The 14,999-nt window shown below is 52.1% G+C and overlaps 1 protein-coding gene across 1 annotated transcript; it reads right to left on the reverse strand.

Moving 5' to 3' along the window:
- Positions 1-1,272: 1,272 nt before the first annotated feature.
- LOC105715826 (keratin, type II cuticular Hb3) lies at positions 1,273-8,307 on the reverse strand. The gene is made up of 9 exons (XM_012450251.3): positions 7,861-8,307; positions 5,954-6,162; positions 4,879-4,939; positions 4,650-4,745; positions 3,825-3,989; positions 3,436-3,561; positions 2,869-3,089; positions 2,291-2,322; positions 1,273-1,794 (listed from the first exon to the last, which is right to left on the reverse strand). Exons 1-9 carry the CDS (start codon positions 8,242-8,244, stop codon positions 1,607-1,609), a joined length of 1,482 nt encoding a protein of 493 aa, XP_012305674.2. The 5' UTR covers positions 8,245-8,307; the 3' UTR covers positions 1,273-1,606.
- Positions 8,308-14,999: the final 6,692 nt, after the last annotated feature.

A 14,999-nucleotide genomic window follows, 5' to 3' on the forward strand; every position in this document is an offset into this window, starting at 1 on the left:
GCAGGAGAGACTGGAGGAGACCCTGGTTGAGAGGGTGGGAAGCAATGAGTTAAGCTGGAAGTTGTGCTGAGTTAGAAGCGTCTCTAAAACTGCCAAATGGAGGTGTCTTGTAAGATCTGGAGCTGGTGGGTCTAAGCTGAGGAGGGAGGGAAGGAGGAGCATCATCAGGGCTCTGAAGCCCAGGTGGAGGATTTTAACTAGGGAGGACATTAACTGCACGTGGTAGCTGAAGGCAAGAGACTGATGCAATTGCCTAGGGAGAGTGCAGAGAGGTGAGAAAGGCCCTGGGGTAGTTGGAAGTTTGAGACAAGGTGCACGGTGAGGTGTGTGGCCTGTGAGCAGAACCTCCTGGGAGAAGCTGAGAGCCTGGCCTGGGAGACAAGGAGGTAAAAGGCTCGAGACTCAGGAATTGGGAGGTGGGAGAGAGAGAAGGAGACGGGGAGCCCCCGGAGCATGGGTGGAGGCTAAAGGGCTCTGGGGGACCTGGAGATTCCAGGGGGAGCTAAGGAAGTGGGTGGGTCCTCCGAGGACGTCCTGATGAGATGGGTGGGAAGGGCCAGGGGCTGGGCCGAGGCTGGGGCTGGGTGAAGCAGAGGAATGAAGAGGGCCAGCAAGGAAGGCGATGTGCTACTCCAGAGGTGGGCTGTAGCCTTGCAATGACTGTTCCAGGCCTGATTCCTTGTGGGTGGGCCAGGGGCAGGTGCCAAGGCTCTCATCTTTCCCTGTTTGGTGGGCAGCATGAGGAGGACATGGCAATGGGGTGGGGATCAGACTAACACAGGGTGGCCCCCCAAGGGTGGCTGCTGGCACTTGTGGTGGTTGCTGCTGTGGTACCTATGTGGTGGGATGGCTGGGCGCAGAGTGAAGATGTGTGGAGAAGAGAAAGTGGGGACTGTGTGTGCAAGAAGGGGGCAAAACTCAAACATGCACACATGCACGCATACCAGTGCACACATATAAACATGCGCATGCGCGTGCACTGCCTTCCCACTGATCCTCCGCCCTCCTCAGTCCTCTTCAGAGCCAGTTGGAAGAATAAAACCCTGTGCCATTCCAGACTGACAGGTGTGACAGGTGGAAGGTGCTGTGAGCACAATCAGCACTGCCTGGCCAGGAGATGATAGAACCATCTGGGGACAGGGTGCCACGGGTGTCCAGGCTGAGAACAGGCCAGAATGACTCTAGTCTTCAGGCCATATCATCAAGCTGGGATGGTCACCAGTTGGTGGGTGTGGGGGCACTCCAAGAAAGCAAGACATTACGGCACAGAAAGCAGGTCCCCCAATTTATTGGAAAAGCGGAGACAAGAGGCCAGAGATGCGGGGGGAGCAGTCTCACAGTGCTCCTTCCAGAGAAGAAATGCCCTTCTCTCTGGGAGGTGCTGAAGGCTGAGACCGGGGAAGGAATGGGTCTATTGCCCAGCTGCAGGCCCCTTTCCAGTGGGATGAGAGGTGGGGAGGAGCCGCTGGTGGGAATGAGCCGATGGTGTATTCTCAGAACACAAGGGGAAAAACCAGCGATGTGCTGCTGTTCTCAGCTGGGGGTGGGGCAGTGAGTGGCATGTCTGGCAGGCAGAAGGGGCTTTCCTGGCTCTATTTTGGGCCACCTAACACCTTCCCTGGCTGCAGGAGCCCCCTCCGCAGGTGGTGTTCAACTGGCCACAGGGCGCACACAGTCCAGTGCTCACCACCAGGTTTCCATTGCAGGGGGCACTGCAGACACTGCCCGTCACCGGCCGGGAGCCCGACACGCAGAGGTCTCCGCACACGACCCCACCCCGGGAGCTGCTGACACCTGTGGGAACAAGGGCAGGGTCAGGAGACCTCTGCTGGTGTCCGTCCCATTCAGCCACCTTCCTTTGATCTGTCTGAGGTATCGGCCATCCAGGGAAGGATGCGAAGAGCCTCCAGTTCTATTCTGAAGGTGTGGAGGGAACCCTCGCCTGGGAGCCAGCAGACCAGGGTTCTGGTCCTGGTTCTGCTTTGTGACCTTGAGGGTCCCTTCCTCTATCTGGGTCTCGGCTTTCTCACCTATACAAGGTGAAGGTTATGAGTGACATCTGAGGTCCCTTCTTGCAGTGACATCTTATTATTCTTTCCCCTCCTCAACACATTCATGCTGTGAGGTTCTTCCTGCAAGCTAACCTCAGTCTCTTTTGCTGCATGACGAACCTACCCCCTTTACTAGGGGAATTATTGGAAACACTCCTCCCAAAGTCTCTGCATATACTCAGTCACAAAGTCCTTTTCCCCCAGTCTACATTGTCCTTTTCAGGGCTCAGGATACTTACAGACATTCACAGCTTCAACACCTTCACACAGCCTGAGTGGGGAAAAAGTGAGTAAGAGGAAGATAAGAGTCAGAATGAGGTCATCGAATTTCCCCTAGGTGCTCAAATGGGTCATCTCAGGGCTATTTCTCACCTACATATATGCCCCTGTGTAACTTAGAAAGAGGCGCCTTTCTGGCAGTTGAAGCAATGCCAGGGCACACTGTTTAGCAAGCAGAGTATGGTTGGATTTCAGTTCTCATGTATCTCTCTACTGGCTGTTTTGTGCAGTGAACAACCTGAACAACCATATCTGGCAGGTCTGGATAAGCTCAGCTTTCAGAAGAGGAAAGCCCTCTTGGGAAGATGAAGTCAGGGGTGGAGTTTGGCCAGCAACCCTGCCCTAGAGTAGGTGATGTCCTGGAAACCAGGCAGGGTATGGATCTTGGGACAGTCGAGAATGAGACAACTTGAAGATATGGATCTGGTATCCATAGAGGCAAGAATGTCATGTCATGTGGGGAGTGAGACTGAGTTAGGGAAAAATCAAAGGTGAGCAGGTCTATGCAAGGGAGTGCTTAGGGCCGGGTTGGACCCACCTCTGCTCCTCGCCCTCCAGCAGGCGCCTGTAGGTGGCGATCTCGATGTCCAGACCCAGCTTGGAGTTCATGACCTCCTGGTACTCCCTGATCAGGCAGGCCATGTCCTGCTTGGCCTTCTGCAGGGCGGCCTCCAGCTCGGCCAGCTTGCAGCGGGCATCACTGAGGGCCGCCTCACCCTGCTGCTCAGACTGGGCCACCGCGGCCTCCAGCTTGGAGTTCTGGGAGGTAGGGGAATATGGAGAGGAGAAAGCAAATTTTAGTTTCCTGAAATCCCAGCCAGTCTCCAATACGATCATTCAACTTCTACCTTAAAATACTGTCTCTCCAATCAGCTTCCAAACCTTCCTTCCTTCCCTCTTCACTTGCACACACACACACACACACACACAGATACTCACACACACCTTGGCCAAGACAATCAGAAAGATCTCAGTAGATTCCTCATCTTACTCTGTCACCCATGAGACTACACTGGGAAGACTTTTCCAGAGTCTAACTCAATCCCTCTGTTGAGGGCTAACCCTACTCTCTTCCTACACTGAGTGGTGGGCCAGGCTCTCATACCTGGCACTTGGCGTTCTCCACCTCGGCCGTCAGCCTCTGGATCATGCGGTTCAGCTCGTTGATCTCCTCCTTGGTGCGGCGCAGGGTCTCCCCGTGCCTGATCACCGTGGCCTTCATCTCCTCGCACTGGGGAAGGAGAGATGCTCATGAGGCTCAGGGCGGGAACTCCCATCCATTCAGGACACCACGGATGGTTGTGCAGTTGTGCAGTGCTCAGCCTGTGCAACCACACGTGGCAGTCCTGCCCTGCCACCCCAACCTGAGAGCTATTGGCTTTTCTCTTACCATACTTAGGGATCAGAATCCCGAGACGAAGAAGGCTTTTCTACTAGATACCTTGCATCCCTCACACTGCCATGTCTAAGAGGCAGGTGTGCTGCCCCACTCACCTTGCTGCGGTACCAGGACTCGGCCTCTGCCCGGCTGCGGGTGGCAATGTCGTCGTACTGAGCCTTGATCTCGGCAACGACGCAGTCCATATTCAGATCCCGGCTGTTGTCCAGCTTGACGACCACGGAGGTGTCTGAGATGTGGGATTGGAGAATCCGGATCTCCTGCAGGAGAAGGAAAGGAAGGACACACCCACTTATCTGGGCTTGCCCTAATCCCTGGATGCCTATCATCCTTTTGGCTCATCTGGAGCGAACTTCTCATATTCGGAGAAACAGACCTGATGAAATCGAATAACTTTCTGCACAAATAGGAAATCCCTTTAGAGGAAACATAACCGCTTCTCAACTGCTTGCTTTTGTAATTATTCAGGGCCATGTGCAGCCAGCATGATCCAGATGCTTTCAAGGGACTCAGGTGCTGTGTGTGGGGCTTCTTTCCATTCTCCTAGACCAACCCCATGAAGGAAGGCTGCTGCTGCCAGAGAAAGTCCTGAGCCAGAGCAACAGGTTCGAGGCTGTCTGATGCTGTGTGGGGCCTACGCTGCAGCCCACTGGCTCAGGGGGAGGATGCAGGGCAGGTTCCCAAGGCACAGCTGTCTGGGGTGCTCACTCCTCACTCTCCTGCCCCTTACTAAATCTGTTCCTTGTTGGTTCTCCATTCCTCTGCCTCCCTGCTCCTTCCCTCTCCTTGCTGCCTGCCAACCCTCCAGCCGTGAGCCTGGGTTCATATGTCAGCAGGGCTGGTCCATGCCCATGGGTGTCTGGGCCGGGGTGGGGGTCCCGTGGGGGGATCTGTACCCGCCATGGCTGAGAGCCCCATACCTCCTCGTACAGTCGCCTCAGGAAGTCGATCTCCTCGATCAGGGCCTCCACGTTGGCCTCCAAGTCCGACTTGCGGAGGTAGGCACAGTCCACGTCCTGCGAGGGGTAGAAGGGGCTGTGAGGCTGGTTCTCCCCAGAGGGCTCTGAGGACGTGGCTGCAGTATGGCAGGGCAGAGAGGATGGGTGGCAGGACTTGGGGCAGGCTCAGGGCCAGCTGGGCTTCATTTACCTTCTTTAGAGCCACAAACTCGTTCTCTGCTGTGGCGCGAAGTGCAACTTCTTCTTCATACCTGAGGTGAGCAGGGAGAACAGGACCGTGTCAACGGCTCTTGAACTTGGCCATGAGCATGTGTGCAAAGGCGCCTCCTTCCTCGACCTCCCCATGCTCATCTCCGCCCCCAAGTGAAATGGGCAGGGCTCTGGGGGAACCAGGCTGCTGGCACGGGCCTACTGGGATGCACTGGAGAACCCAAGTGCCCACTCTCCCATTTTGGTGGAGGTTGGGAGGGCAGGATCTGGAAGCTGAGTGTGTGAATGTGTGTGGGTGGGGAGTGGGAGGTGCTGTTTTTCCTCACCCAGGTCTCCATTGTCTCTTCCTTTGAGCCCTCCCCTAGTCCCACTCAGCTGCAGGTGGTGGGATCCTCACTCTGTCTCTCCCTTCCTGGCCTGAGCTATGGGAGGCAGCTCAGAGACAGGGAGGGAGGAGTGTGCTGGGCCTGGAGAGTCCATAGAGAGAATCTCACTGAAGGAAGCTGGCCAATCCTCAAAAGCAGATTCCTTTTGAGGACCCAGTGTGTGTTCTTCACATCATACATCACACTTTGTAGCTGAAGGGCTAGATCTGTGGCTATGTCATTCCTGCCTTCTAGCAGACTGCAGGTTCTGCAAGGACCTGCACCGTGTGGACTGCGTGGCCCTGCATCACTAGCATAGCACAGTGTGCTGGCAAGTGGCAGGTGATCAGATAGTGTTAGCTGAGTGAGGGAGCAAACTTAGGAAGAAGTATGTTCATGACTTTGAGATCTGGTCTCAAAGGGACCAGGGAATATGAGTTTTTGTGAAAGATGGATGGAGAAAGGGAGACAGCATTGTTTCCCTGATCTGCTGGTGGAAAGACAAGCAGAGCCTCAACCCCACAGAGGGCCAGGGCCCACTCAAGTGACCCCTGTGTCTCGAGCAGGGGGTGTGGGTTCTTCTCCACTCTCAGGCAGAGATCGCAGCTGCAGACTGGATACTCCCCCGGGGCTTAGGGAGGTGCCACCGCGCTCTTTCCTGTGCCCAGTGTCCCTCCTGCCCGCACTCACTTCTTCTTGTAGCCCTCCAGCACCTCCTGCACGTGGTTGAGCTCTGAGGCCAGCCTCCCACTGTCGGCCTCCACACACTCGGCCTCCCGCCGCAGAGTCTCAATGTAGCCCTGGAACAGGGGCTCCAGATTGCTCTGGCAGCACTCGCGGTTCTGGAAGAACTGCAGCTTGGTCTCTAGCAGCTTGTTCTGCTGCTCCAGGAAGCGCACCTGCCACCCAGAGGCAGAGCGTAAGAATCTTTTCTTGCAGCATCAGAGGGCAAGAGGGGTTCCCAGCACCAGGGCCTGAAGGCCCCCAACTCTCTGACCCAGAGTCTTCCCTGGTAGGGAAGACTGGCCTGTCCCAAGGAGCGGGCTGCCTCCCAGACAACCTCTTGCTCTAAGCCTTCCTGTCTTTATCTCAAAGGCAGGTTCCTTTCCTCAATGTCAAAATTGACCCTCTCCTATCCCATTCCTCTCTCAAAACACCATCAGGGCTTAACTAGTTCACACCTGGAAGTTCTTCCTGGGAGCTAACTTTAATCTCTTCTAAGTCAATTTAACTGGTGTCATGGAAAATGCTGGAAGAGTCCACATTCTGCTACCACTTGTTAACAATGTGCCCTTGGGTAAAGCACTCACCCCTCTGCAGAGTGGGGAGGTCAAAGCTCATCTCACTATGAGGATTAAAAGAGCCCTTTAACAGAAGGGAGCCCCACACTGAACAGCTACTGCTGTTCAATCCAGCAAGCCAGGTGGACCTTTCTAGAAAGGCAGACTGTAAAAGTTGAAAAATAAAGCATGTACCAATTATTCAAACCCTACGGCAACAATGTAATTAGAATAATAGTGACCTGGAATATGAGACTAGGAATGACCTGTGCTCCAACCCCCTCGTTTTACTGATGAGGAATTGGAGGCCAAAGAGGTTCCCCAACTGCCTGAGAGCTCACAATGGCAGAGAAGAGCTCAAACTCTGATCTTCTGTTCTTCAGGGGAGTCTTCTCTCACTATGACAATTGCAGGAAAATTTCACATCTCTCTCCCAGCCATGAGGTTGGCTCACTACCCCACTCAGCTTCTTTTGTTTAATAACTTGGCCATGCCCTTGGTAAGTCCTATCTTATGCTATCCTTGGTCTCTCATGCTTTTAGAAGTTCCAGATTTTTTTCCAGTCCTTTCTGGTGGGCATCTCTCTAGCGTGACTTCTCTCTTGAGGTTGGCTCTGGAGGGCTCTTTCCAACCCCAGAACATGCTCCTAGTTAGAGCCTTTTTTCCCAGTCCCTCACACCATTGCTACATGGTGATTGCCTGGATTTGCTGCAGAAGGTGGCTGCAGACTCGAGCTGGAAACTGACTTCACAGATGGTTTCAGCCGAACCCAGACTGTGCACTGCCTGCCCTCCCCATAAGGCCCGTGAGGATGGGGACCATGTCTCTTGCTCACCCCTGGATCCTGAGCCCCAGGCGTAGTGGCTTGGACAAACTACTCTGGCCCCTGCTCAGTGGCCAAATCACTGCCTGGTATAGAAAGAGCTCTGTGCCATCCACGAGACCCACTTCCAGACAGTCTTCCTGCACTTACTAGCGCTGCCTTGATGGAGAGAGCACCTCCTTGGCGTTTAAGCAGTTATTTGGCTTCAAATGCCCTGAGCGCCCACACAGTTGTCCTTTGCTCACTAGGCGATATTATTGCTCAGTATGGAAGACTCTGCCCCTCATTCTTCTTATGTGTTTTCAGTGAATCTCCCCCAACAGTCTGGTAGCTCCTTGTCCTATTTTTGTCTTTTGTCTGTGTATGACTACCTTTCCCTTTGGTACCTGGGAACTTCCGTGGGCAAGTTCTTGCTTTTGACTTCCTTGTCAGTGCCCAGCCTGAGTCCTGACCACGAGTAGGGGTTCAGGAAGGGTGTGATCCAGGACACCCACCTTGTCGATGAAGGCCGCGAACCTGCTGTTGAGGCACTTGATCTGCTCCTTCTCCTCCTGCTTCACGCACTGCGCGTTGGGGTCGATCTCCAGGTTGAGGGGCGTGAGGAGACTCTCGTTGACCGACACGGTGGTGATGCATGGGGGGCTGGGCCCGCACACGCCCCCGGAGCGGTAGCCGAAGCTGCGTCCGCAGGAGCCGGCGCGGAAGCCCCCGCACACGCTGTGGCTGCCGAAGCCCCCGGCGAGGCCGCGGTAGCAGGAGATGCCGCGGTAGGGGGCGGCGGTGATGCAGCAGCGGCCGGGCCGGGGCCCGCAGGCCGAGATGCAGCTGAAGTTTCCCGAGCGGAACCCACAGCCCATGGAGTTGAAGCCACAGGTCATGATGGAGGTCAGGAGGTGTCTGAACAGTGGAGAAGATGGCAGAGGATAGAGCCAAGGGCCTGTGCTCCCTGGCTGATGGCAGGCCCTTTTATGTGCCAGGAGCAGCTGGCGTTAAAAGAGGCAGCAAAGAGACAATAGCTGAATTTTATTGGCTTGGCATCACCCTGGCCTCTTAAGCTCGAACCCTGCTTGCCTCTTCAGTGCGGCTGCATCAACAACAATCCCTGGCCACGGGCCCTGTTTCATCTTCAAAGCCCTTTACAAGCTTCCTCCTTGCTACTGCCCCTCCCATTGGCACTGCTGTGGAGCGGGGAGAGGGGCTCCTGAAAGCATCAGTCGCATTCCACTCTCCAAGTGAGGGGAATGGATGCACTGACCTGGGGTGAAGCCTGCTCTCTGAACCCTGTTCTGAAACAGACAGAGCTGGGCTATGGGCCCTGGACCCCTGGCCTGGCCCTGGGGTGAATTGGCTGGCCTGTCCCAAGGAGCGGGCTGCCTCCCAGACAACCTCTTGCTGTAAGCCTCCCTGTCTTTATCTGAAAGGCAGCCTGGTCAGGGATGGGAGTGGGGGTACAGATTTGGGGGTGAGGAGAGGGCAGGGTCTTTGCACTTTGGGTATGCCTAGTGCCACCTAGGGACACCATCTGGGACATGGAAGAAATTGATTCAGAGAGTTCAGGACAGAACCAGGGCTATGCCTCAGAGTTCCAGGTGTCATCACTGATGGGATGGGGAGCGGGGAGTGTGGAATGCCTCAGAGCAACAAGGACTGAGCAGGGAAGGCTTCATGGGGGACAGTGGGGACCTGGATTTGAGGAGGATTGGGGTGGAGTGGTATGGGCTGAGAGGTGACCAGAAAAGAGGCTGGCCCTGATTTGCAGACCAGACTATGTGTATTCATTCATGCAGGAAACACTTATTTGGTGCCCACCAACTATGCACTGGCCACTGTGCTAGGTTCTGGAAATCCTGCAGAGACCTGGGGTGCTTGGAGGTAGCATGCAATGGAGGAGCCAACATTTGGCCAACAGGAGGAGGCCACAGGTGGAGAGAAGGCCCCTACAATGTCCAGGCTGATTGGTGTCCTTCAGGCTCCCAGCAGGGAGGCTCAGTGAGGGGGTGTTGGGGTGTATGTACTCACCAGGAAGGAGGGAAGGTGCTGTGTCAATGGGAGGTGAGGGAGGTCAGCAGGGTCCTTAAATGAGGTCACCCCCTCACCTCAGAGGACATATTGGGTGAGAGAAGGGTGCTAGCTCATGTGGCTGTTCCTAAAGACAAGCTCGCTTACTTTGGCCCCTTGTTCCTTTGGATTAGGACAGGCAATGGCTTTGATGGATGGACAGTGGGACCGAGCCAGGAGGTTTGCCCTAACCCGAGGACCTGAGCCCATAAACCCTTCCAAACTCACGTCTCTGGACTACTTTTGTCAGGAGAGGATGAGGAGGACTCCACTGATGGACCTGTGTCCTGACCCGGCCACAACCCAACACTGACCCAGTCTGGGCTTACAGTAACCCTCCGGAGACTCTCATCTTTTGCCCTTTCTGTTCCCTCTCAGGGTGAGCGGACCAGTTACATCCCAGAGTGGGGATCTGGGGATGATGGAAGAGGGGTCTGTCTTCTGTGGGCCTGAGGGAGGGCAGGTGATGGTGCTTTTGAAGTCTTTTAGGGAGCTGGACATCTGCCATGGATCCAAAAAAAGGATTCTCCTAGCCCCTCCTCTAGGGTCCTGTGGACAGGCTTCCAGGGTCTTGTGTCTGGGGTGGGGACTCTGGGGGGTGTGGGCTGTGTGCCAGGGGATCCTGGTGTGAAAGACACACCAGGGGGGCACAGCCTAGGGGTTCCTGGGGGCCTGGGTGTGGCTGATCGCAGCTGAGTGGCCAGTGGGATTTTTGGAGCATCTTTGAGAGAGGCTCAGCTGGCTGGTGCTGTCGTGTTCAGTCGTGGTCAGATCAAACATTTGCTAGACAGCCAAGAAAGACCAGGCTCTTCACCCAGCCTGGAACCAGTGAGCACCTGGAGTGCTCTTCACACATATCCAGTGATTATGGGAGATCTGCTTCTTGGTGAAATGCTGAGGACTACAGGGCAGTGAACCCTCTGTGAAGCATTTCCCCATCACCATGCTGGAAACTGTGCTACCATCCTCTGACCTGGCTCATCTGTCTCAATCCAGCAGGCTTGGGATCATGTTGGACCCCTTCAATGAGGGGCTCTGTGTAGACGAATGACCTCCTTGGGGTGGGGGAGCCATGACCATCCCCACCCCTGCCCTGATTGGAGCTGAGGATAGCATGGACCCTGGAGATAAAAAGACACGACTCGAAGCCCAACTGTGCCTCCTACTAGCTTTGTGCCATGGCATGGGCGGTTTTCCCCAGGGTCCTTACTTGTGAAATATAAATGGCAATCCTCGCTTGCTGAGGGTTGAGAGGACTGAGCGAGTGCCTGATGGGGGTAAACACCTCACTTTGTGCTAGCAGGGTGACTGGGTCTTGGTTGCAAGCAGCTGGCAGGGCCTTGCAAAGGGACAGTGTACACAGCTATTGAGATATAGAGTGCCACCCCTGGGTAAGCAGAAAACAGTTTTACAAGGCAATCATTGAGGCCTCAGAAAGCCTTAATTAGAGCATCTATTTGTAAATGGCTCAGAACAAAGAGAATCGCAGACCAGAAGTCCCATGAAAATAGACTTAGACAGGAAGCTGACAAAGAGACAGCAGTACCCAAACCCCCAGGGTGCCTCCTCCCTCCCGGGCTCCAGGCTGTGATTGGTTCCCCCTCTAACCATGGGCCCATAAAGGGTCCCACAGAGTCACAGGCTGTTTCAGTCGCCAGGGCCTGGGCTCTGTGCCTGCCCTTCACACCTGACCTGGGTTGGCCTGGAGGACTGACTGCTTGCCCTGTTGATGTGGTCCTCAGATGCCTGCCTACCTCCCTTGGGGTGTAACCCCCTGGCCTTTTTCCTGTGTTTTTTTCTGGTGGCTGCCTGCCTGTCTGTCTGTCGGGTTTCTGACACCCTGATGCTCTGAATTTTGTCATTTTTTTCTTGCCTTGATATCCATGTTCCTTCACATTTTTTGTCCCTTCTTAGTGGATTTTTGATAAACAACTCCAAGATGAACATTAGTAAATACACCTTTGGGCCCATGCCTACTCATTTCCTTAAAACAAATTCCTGGAGGTGAAATCATTGAGTCAAAGGGGACTGTTCTACTCTTCTCCAGGTGTGCCTCGCCACAGGTGTGTTGCTGATCTGGCTGTGGAAGTGACATTTCCATGAGGAGCCTCATGCAGTGAAGTTGTAAGATCTGGGAGTCTTGGAAGTGGGGCTGCAGCTCTCATTTCGGTCACTGTGTGTGTATATGTGTTGCGTTAGCTAATCTCTGTAAACCTTGTTTCTTCATCTGAAAAAGGAGGATTCTAATACTGGCCTTTTGGGCCTTTGCGAAGATGACCTGGGGTAGTGCATGTGGAGTCCACCAAAGGCATGAAATCTTGAGGGCGGAAGCTGCACTTGGCTTCCTGCTCCAGAGGAGAGGAAGTCTTCGATGCCTCCAGTTTTGCCTTCTGGCCTTGAACTCACAACACACCTACAGAGCCGATCAGATGTGGCACCTTCACATACTCACTACTATTTACGACACAAGTTCTCTGTATTAAGAGGAGAGAGAGGAATTTAACACACAGCCTCTATCCTCGAGGCCCAACAGTGTAGTTGGGCAGGTTTGTAAATAAGCGCAAGTTGTGCTCTGGATGAAGCAGTTCTTCAGGGCTCCTCCTCCTCGGAGGGGGAGCTCGAATTGGGCTGGAGCAGTCAGAGGCTTTGCAGGAAAAGCCAGACTTGAGCTGGGATTTGAAGGATAGAGGGGTTTGGAAAGGTCGGAAGGGTGGAGGCAATGCCAGGCAGCGAATGGGAGAAGAGCACAGGTGTGTTCACAGAACAGTGGGTACCGTGGTTGAAGCTTCGAGGATGTCAGACCTAATGTGTGGGACACATGCCAGTGAAGGCTGAGAACAAGACAAGGGTGTCCATTCTCAAGGCCATGCTGTAAAATACTGGAATTCCTGGCCAAGAAAAGAAATGTGTGTGAGAATTGGAAGAGAAGGGATAGAACTGGCATTATTTTCAGACAATGAGATCAGTGGTATAGAAAACCCAGCACAGTCGGATACAGGGTAGAAGTATCAGGAAAAGTTGAGCAGTGCTGCTAGTTACAAAGTCAACTTACAAAAATCAAAAGTGCTTTTCTTTATCTGTGACAGCTAATTGGAAAATATGTAGAAAATATGACTGGGCATGATGGCTCCTGCCTGAAATCCCAGCACTTTGGGGGGCTGAGGTGAGCAGATCACTTGAGGTCAGGAGTTTGAGACCATGCTGATCAACATGGTGAAACCCCGTCTCTACTAAAAATACAAAAAATTAGCTGGGCACTTCTGTAGTTCCAGCAACTCGGGAGGCTGAGGCAGGAGAATCACTTGAACTCAGGTGGTGGAGGTTGCAGTGAGCCGAGATCGCACCATTGCATTCCAGCCTGGGTGACAAGATCGAAACTCCATCTCTCTCTCTCTCTCTCTCTCCATATATATATATATATATATATATATATATATATATATATATTTTATAAAGTATGCACAGGGTTTTTATGGAGAACAATATAAAGCTCTATAATGAAAAAAAACCCAAGAAAATCCAATTAAATGGAATTATACCATATTCAGCAATACTTTGACCTAGCATTCTAAAGATATAAATTGCCCCTAAATTAGTTTGCAAATTCAAACTATGTCAGAGAATGTCCTTACTTATGGGTGGGGAGAGATTTCTTAAGAAAATCTCTCTCTCTCTCTCTCTCTCTCTCTATATATATATATATATATATATATATGTATGTATGTATGTGTGTTGTCTCTCTCTCTCTCTCTATATATATATATAGAGAGAGAGATGGAGTATAAAATAAAAGATACCATTATATATATAAAAAGATACCATTCCTAAGAGAGATTAAAAACAATGAAGTATTTACAATATAACTTTATAAAGTATGCACAAGATTTTTATGGAGAACAATATAAAACTCTATAATGAAAAAGAAAAACAAGAAAATCTGATTAAATGGAATTATACCATATTCAGCAATACTTTTACCTAGCGTTCTAAAGATATAAATTGCCCCTAAATTAGTTTGCAAATTCAGTGCAAACCCAACAAAAATTCCAGCTGGATTTATTTTGAGGAACTTGATAAAATTCTTTCTGAAAGAATAAAGTTCATTTATAGCAAAGCCAGTTATGAAAAAGGAAAGCAAAGAGGTGTCGAAATAATTAAATAGTAATAACGAAGTGTGCAGCAGTAAGTAAATAGGCTAATGGAGCAGCACAGACACTCACAATAGGCCCCTTCCCATCAGTGAAGCTTGGTGTTTCACGAGGGCTGCAACAAGCAAACATTGGTTTGAAAAATAGACACACCATATGGAAAGCATAGAGTTGGAGTCTAGTTCATACCATGTCCCATGGGAGGCCTCAGATGAATTAAAGGCCCAGATGGATAAAGCTAAAAAGTAAGCAGAAGACTATGTCGGAGAATGTCCTTGCTTATGTGTGGGGAGAGATTTCTTAAACAAACTTTAAAAGTCAAAACCAACAGGTAAAAAATGGATCAACATGATCACATGAAAATGAAAAGATCTAGTTTAGTGAAAGATTATATAGAAAAAATTAATTGGTAGTTGATAGCCTGGGAGAAGATATATATATATATTACTTATACACACGTGTGTGTGTGTGTGTGTGTGTATAAGAAATGTCTATATATATAAGGAATGCCTGCAAATCCACAAGTAAAAGACAGGAAATCCAGTAGAAAGCTGGCCAGTGATCTCAATAGACAGGGAAAGACCAAATGGCTAACAGGAATATGAAGAAATGATGACTGCCCCCAGTCCTTAGGAAGATGCAGATCAGGCCATGAGCTATGTTTGAACCATCAGAACAACAAGAATCAGAAGGTGGATGTGGAGAGGTGGGAGGATGGAACCCTCGGGCGCTGTGGTTAGGAGCATGGTGTGGTGTTGACATTCTGGAAAGCAGCGTGGAGTTGTTCGGTGAATTCAGGCATGTGTAAATGTGTATATGACCCAGCACTCGCACTCTTGAGAGAAATCCAACCCCACATATAAAAGCAGTCCTTAGGCAAAGAACAGGCTATTGATTGTGGCATTATGTGAGCAGAAGGAAGTTGGAGGCACCCTAGTGGATGAGTTAGAGAGTTTTGCTGGGGCCGGCCTGAAAATCAGGCTCAGGAGCCTTCAGATGTCTTCTCTGGAGCCTTTGGTGCCTGGGGAGACGCATCTTGAAAGTGGAGCTTTTGGGAGCCAAAGCTGTGAAGGCATATAGTGGGCTGGAGGAGGTGAGATGAGGAAGTTAACATCTGGGTTGGTGGCAGTGGGCTGCCCAGGGAGGGGTGCACTGCTGAGTGCTGAACACATGTAGGGAAGCCCCTGGGAAAGTGAGAAAACTCCAGGCAGGGAAGAGCCAGGAAAGCCACACTCCACGCTGATCAACGTAGGAGGGCTTCTTGTAGGAAAAGGGCTTTCCTAGGTGGCAGCACTGGGTACCTTCTGATGCCAGGCTAGAGTGCCCTCTGGTGGGAACACTGTGGCAATCCTGGCAGTCTGGGACATCTTTTCTAAGGCACCCTCTGCAGCAGAGCTGTGACTCACATGGCTTCCCTGAGCCACAGA

The sequence above is a fragment of the Aotus nancymaae genome, unplaced genomic scaffold (genome assembly GCF_030222135.1).
Source record: "Aotus nancymaae isolate 86718 unplaced genomic scaffold, 86718_ANA_hifiasm-v0.15.2.pri h1tg000016l, whole genome shotgun sequence".
NCBI classification, from domain to species: domain Eukaryota; kingdom Metazoa; phylum Chordata; class Mammalia; order Primates; family Aotidae; genus Aotus; species Aotus nancymaae.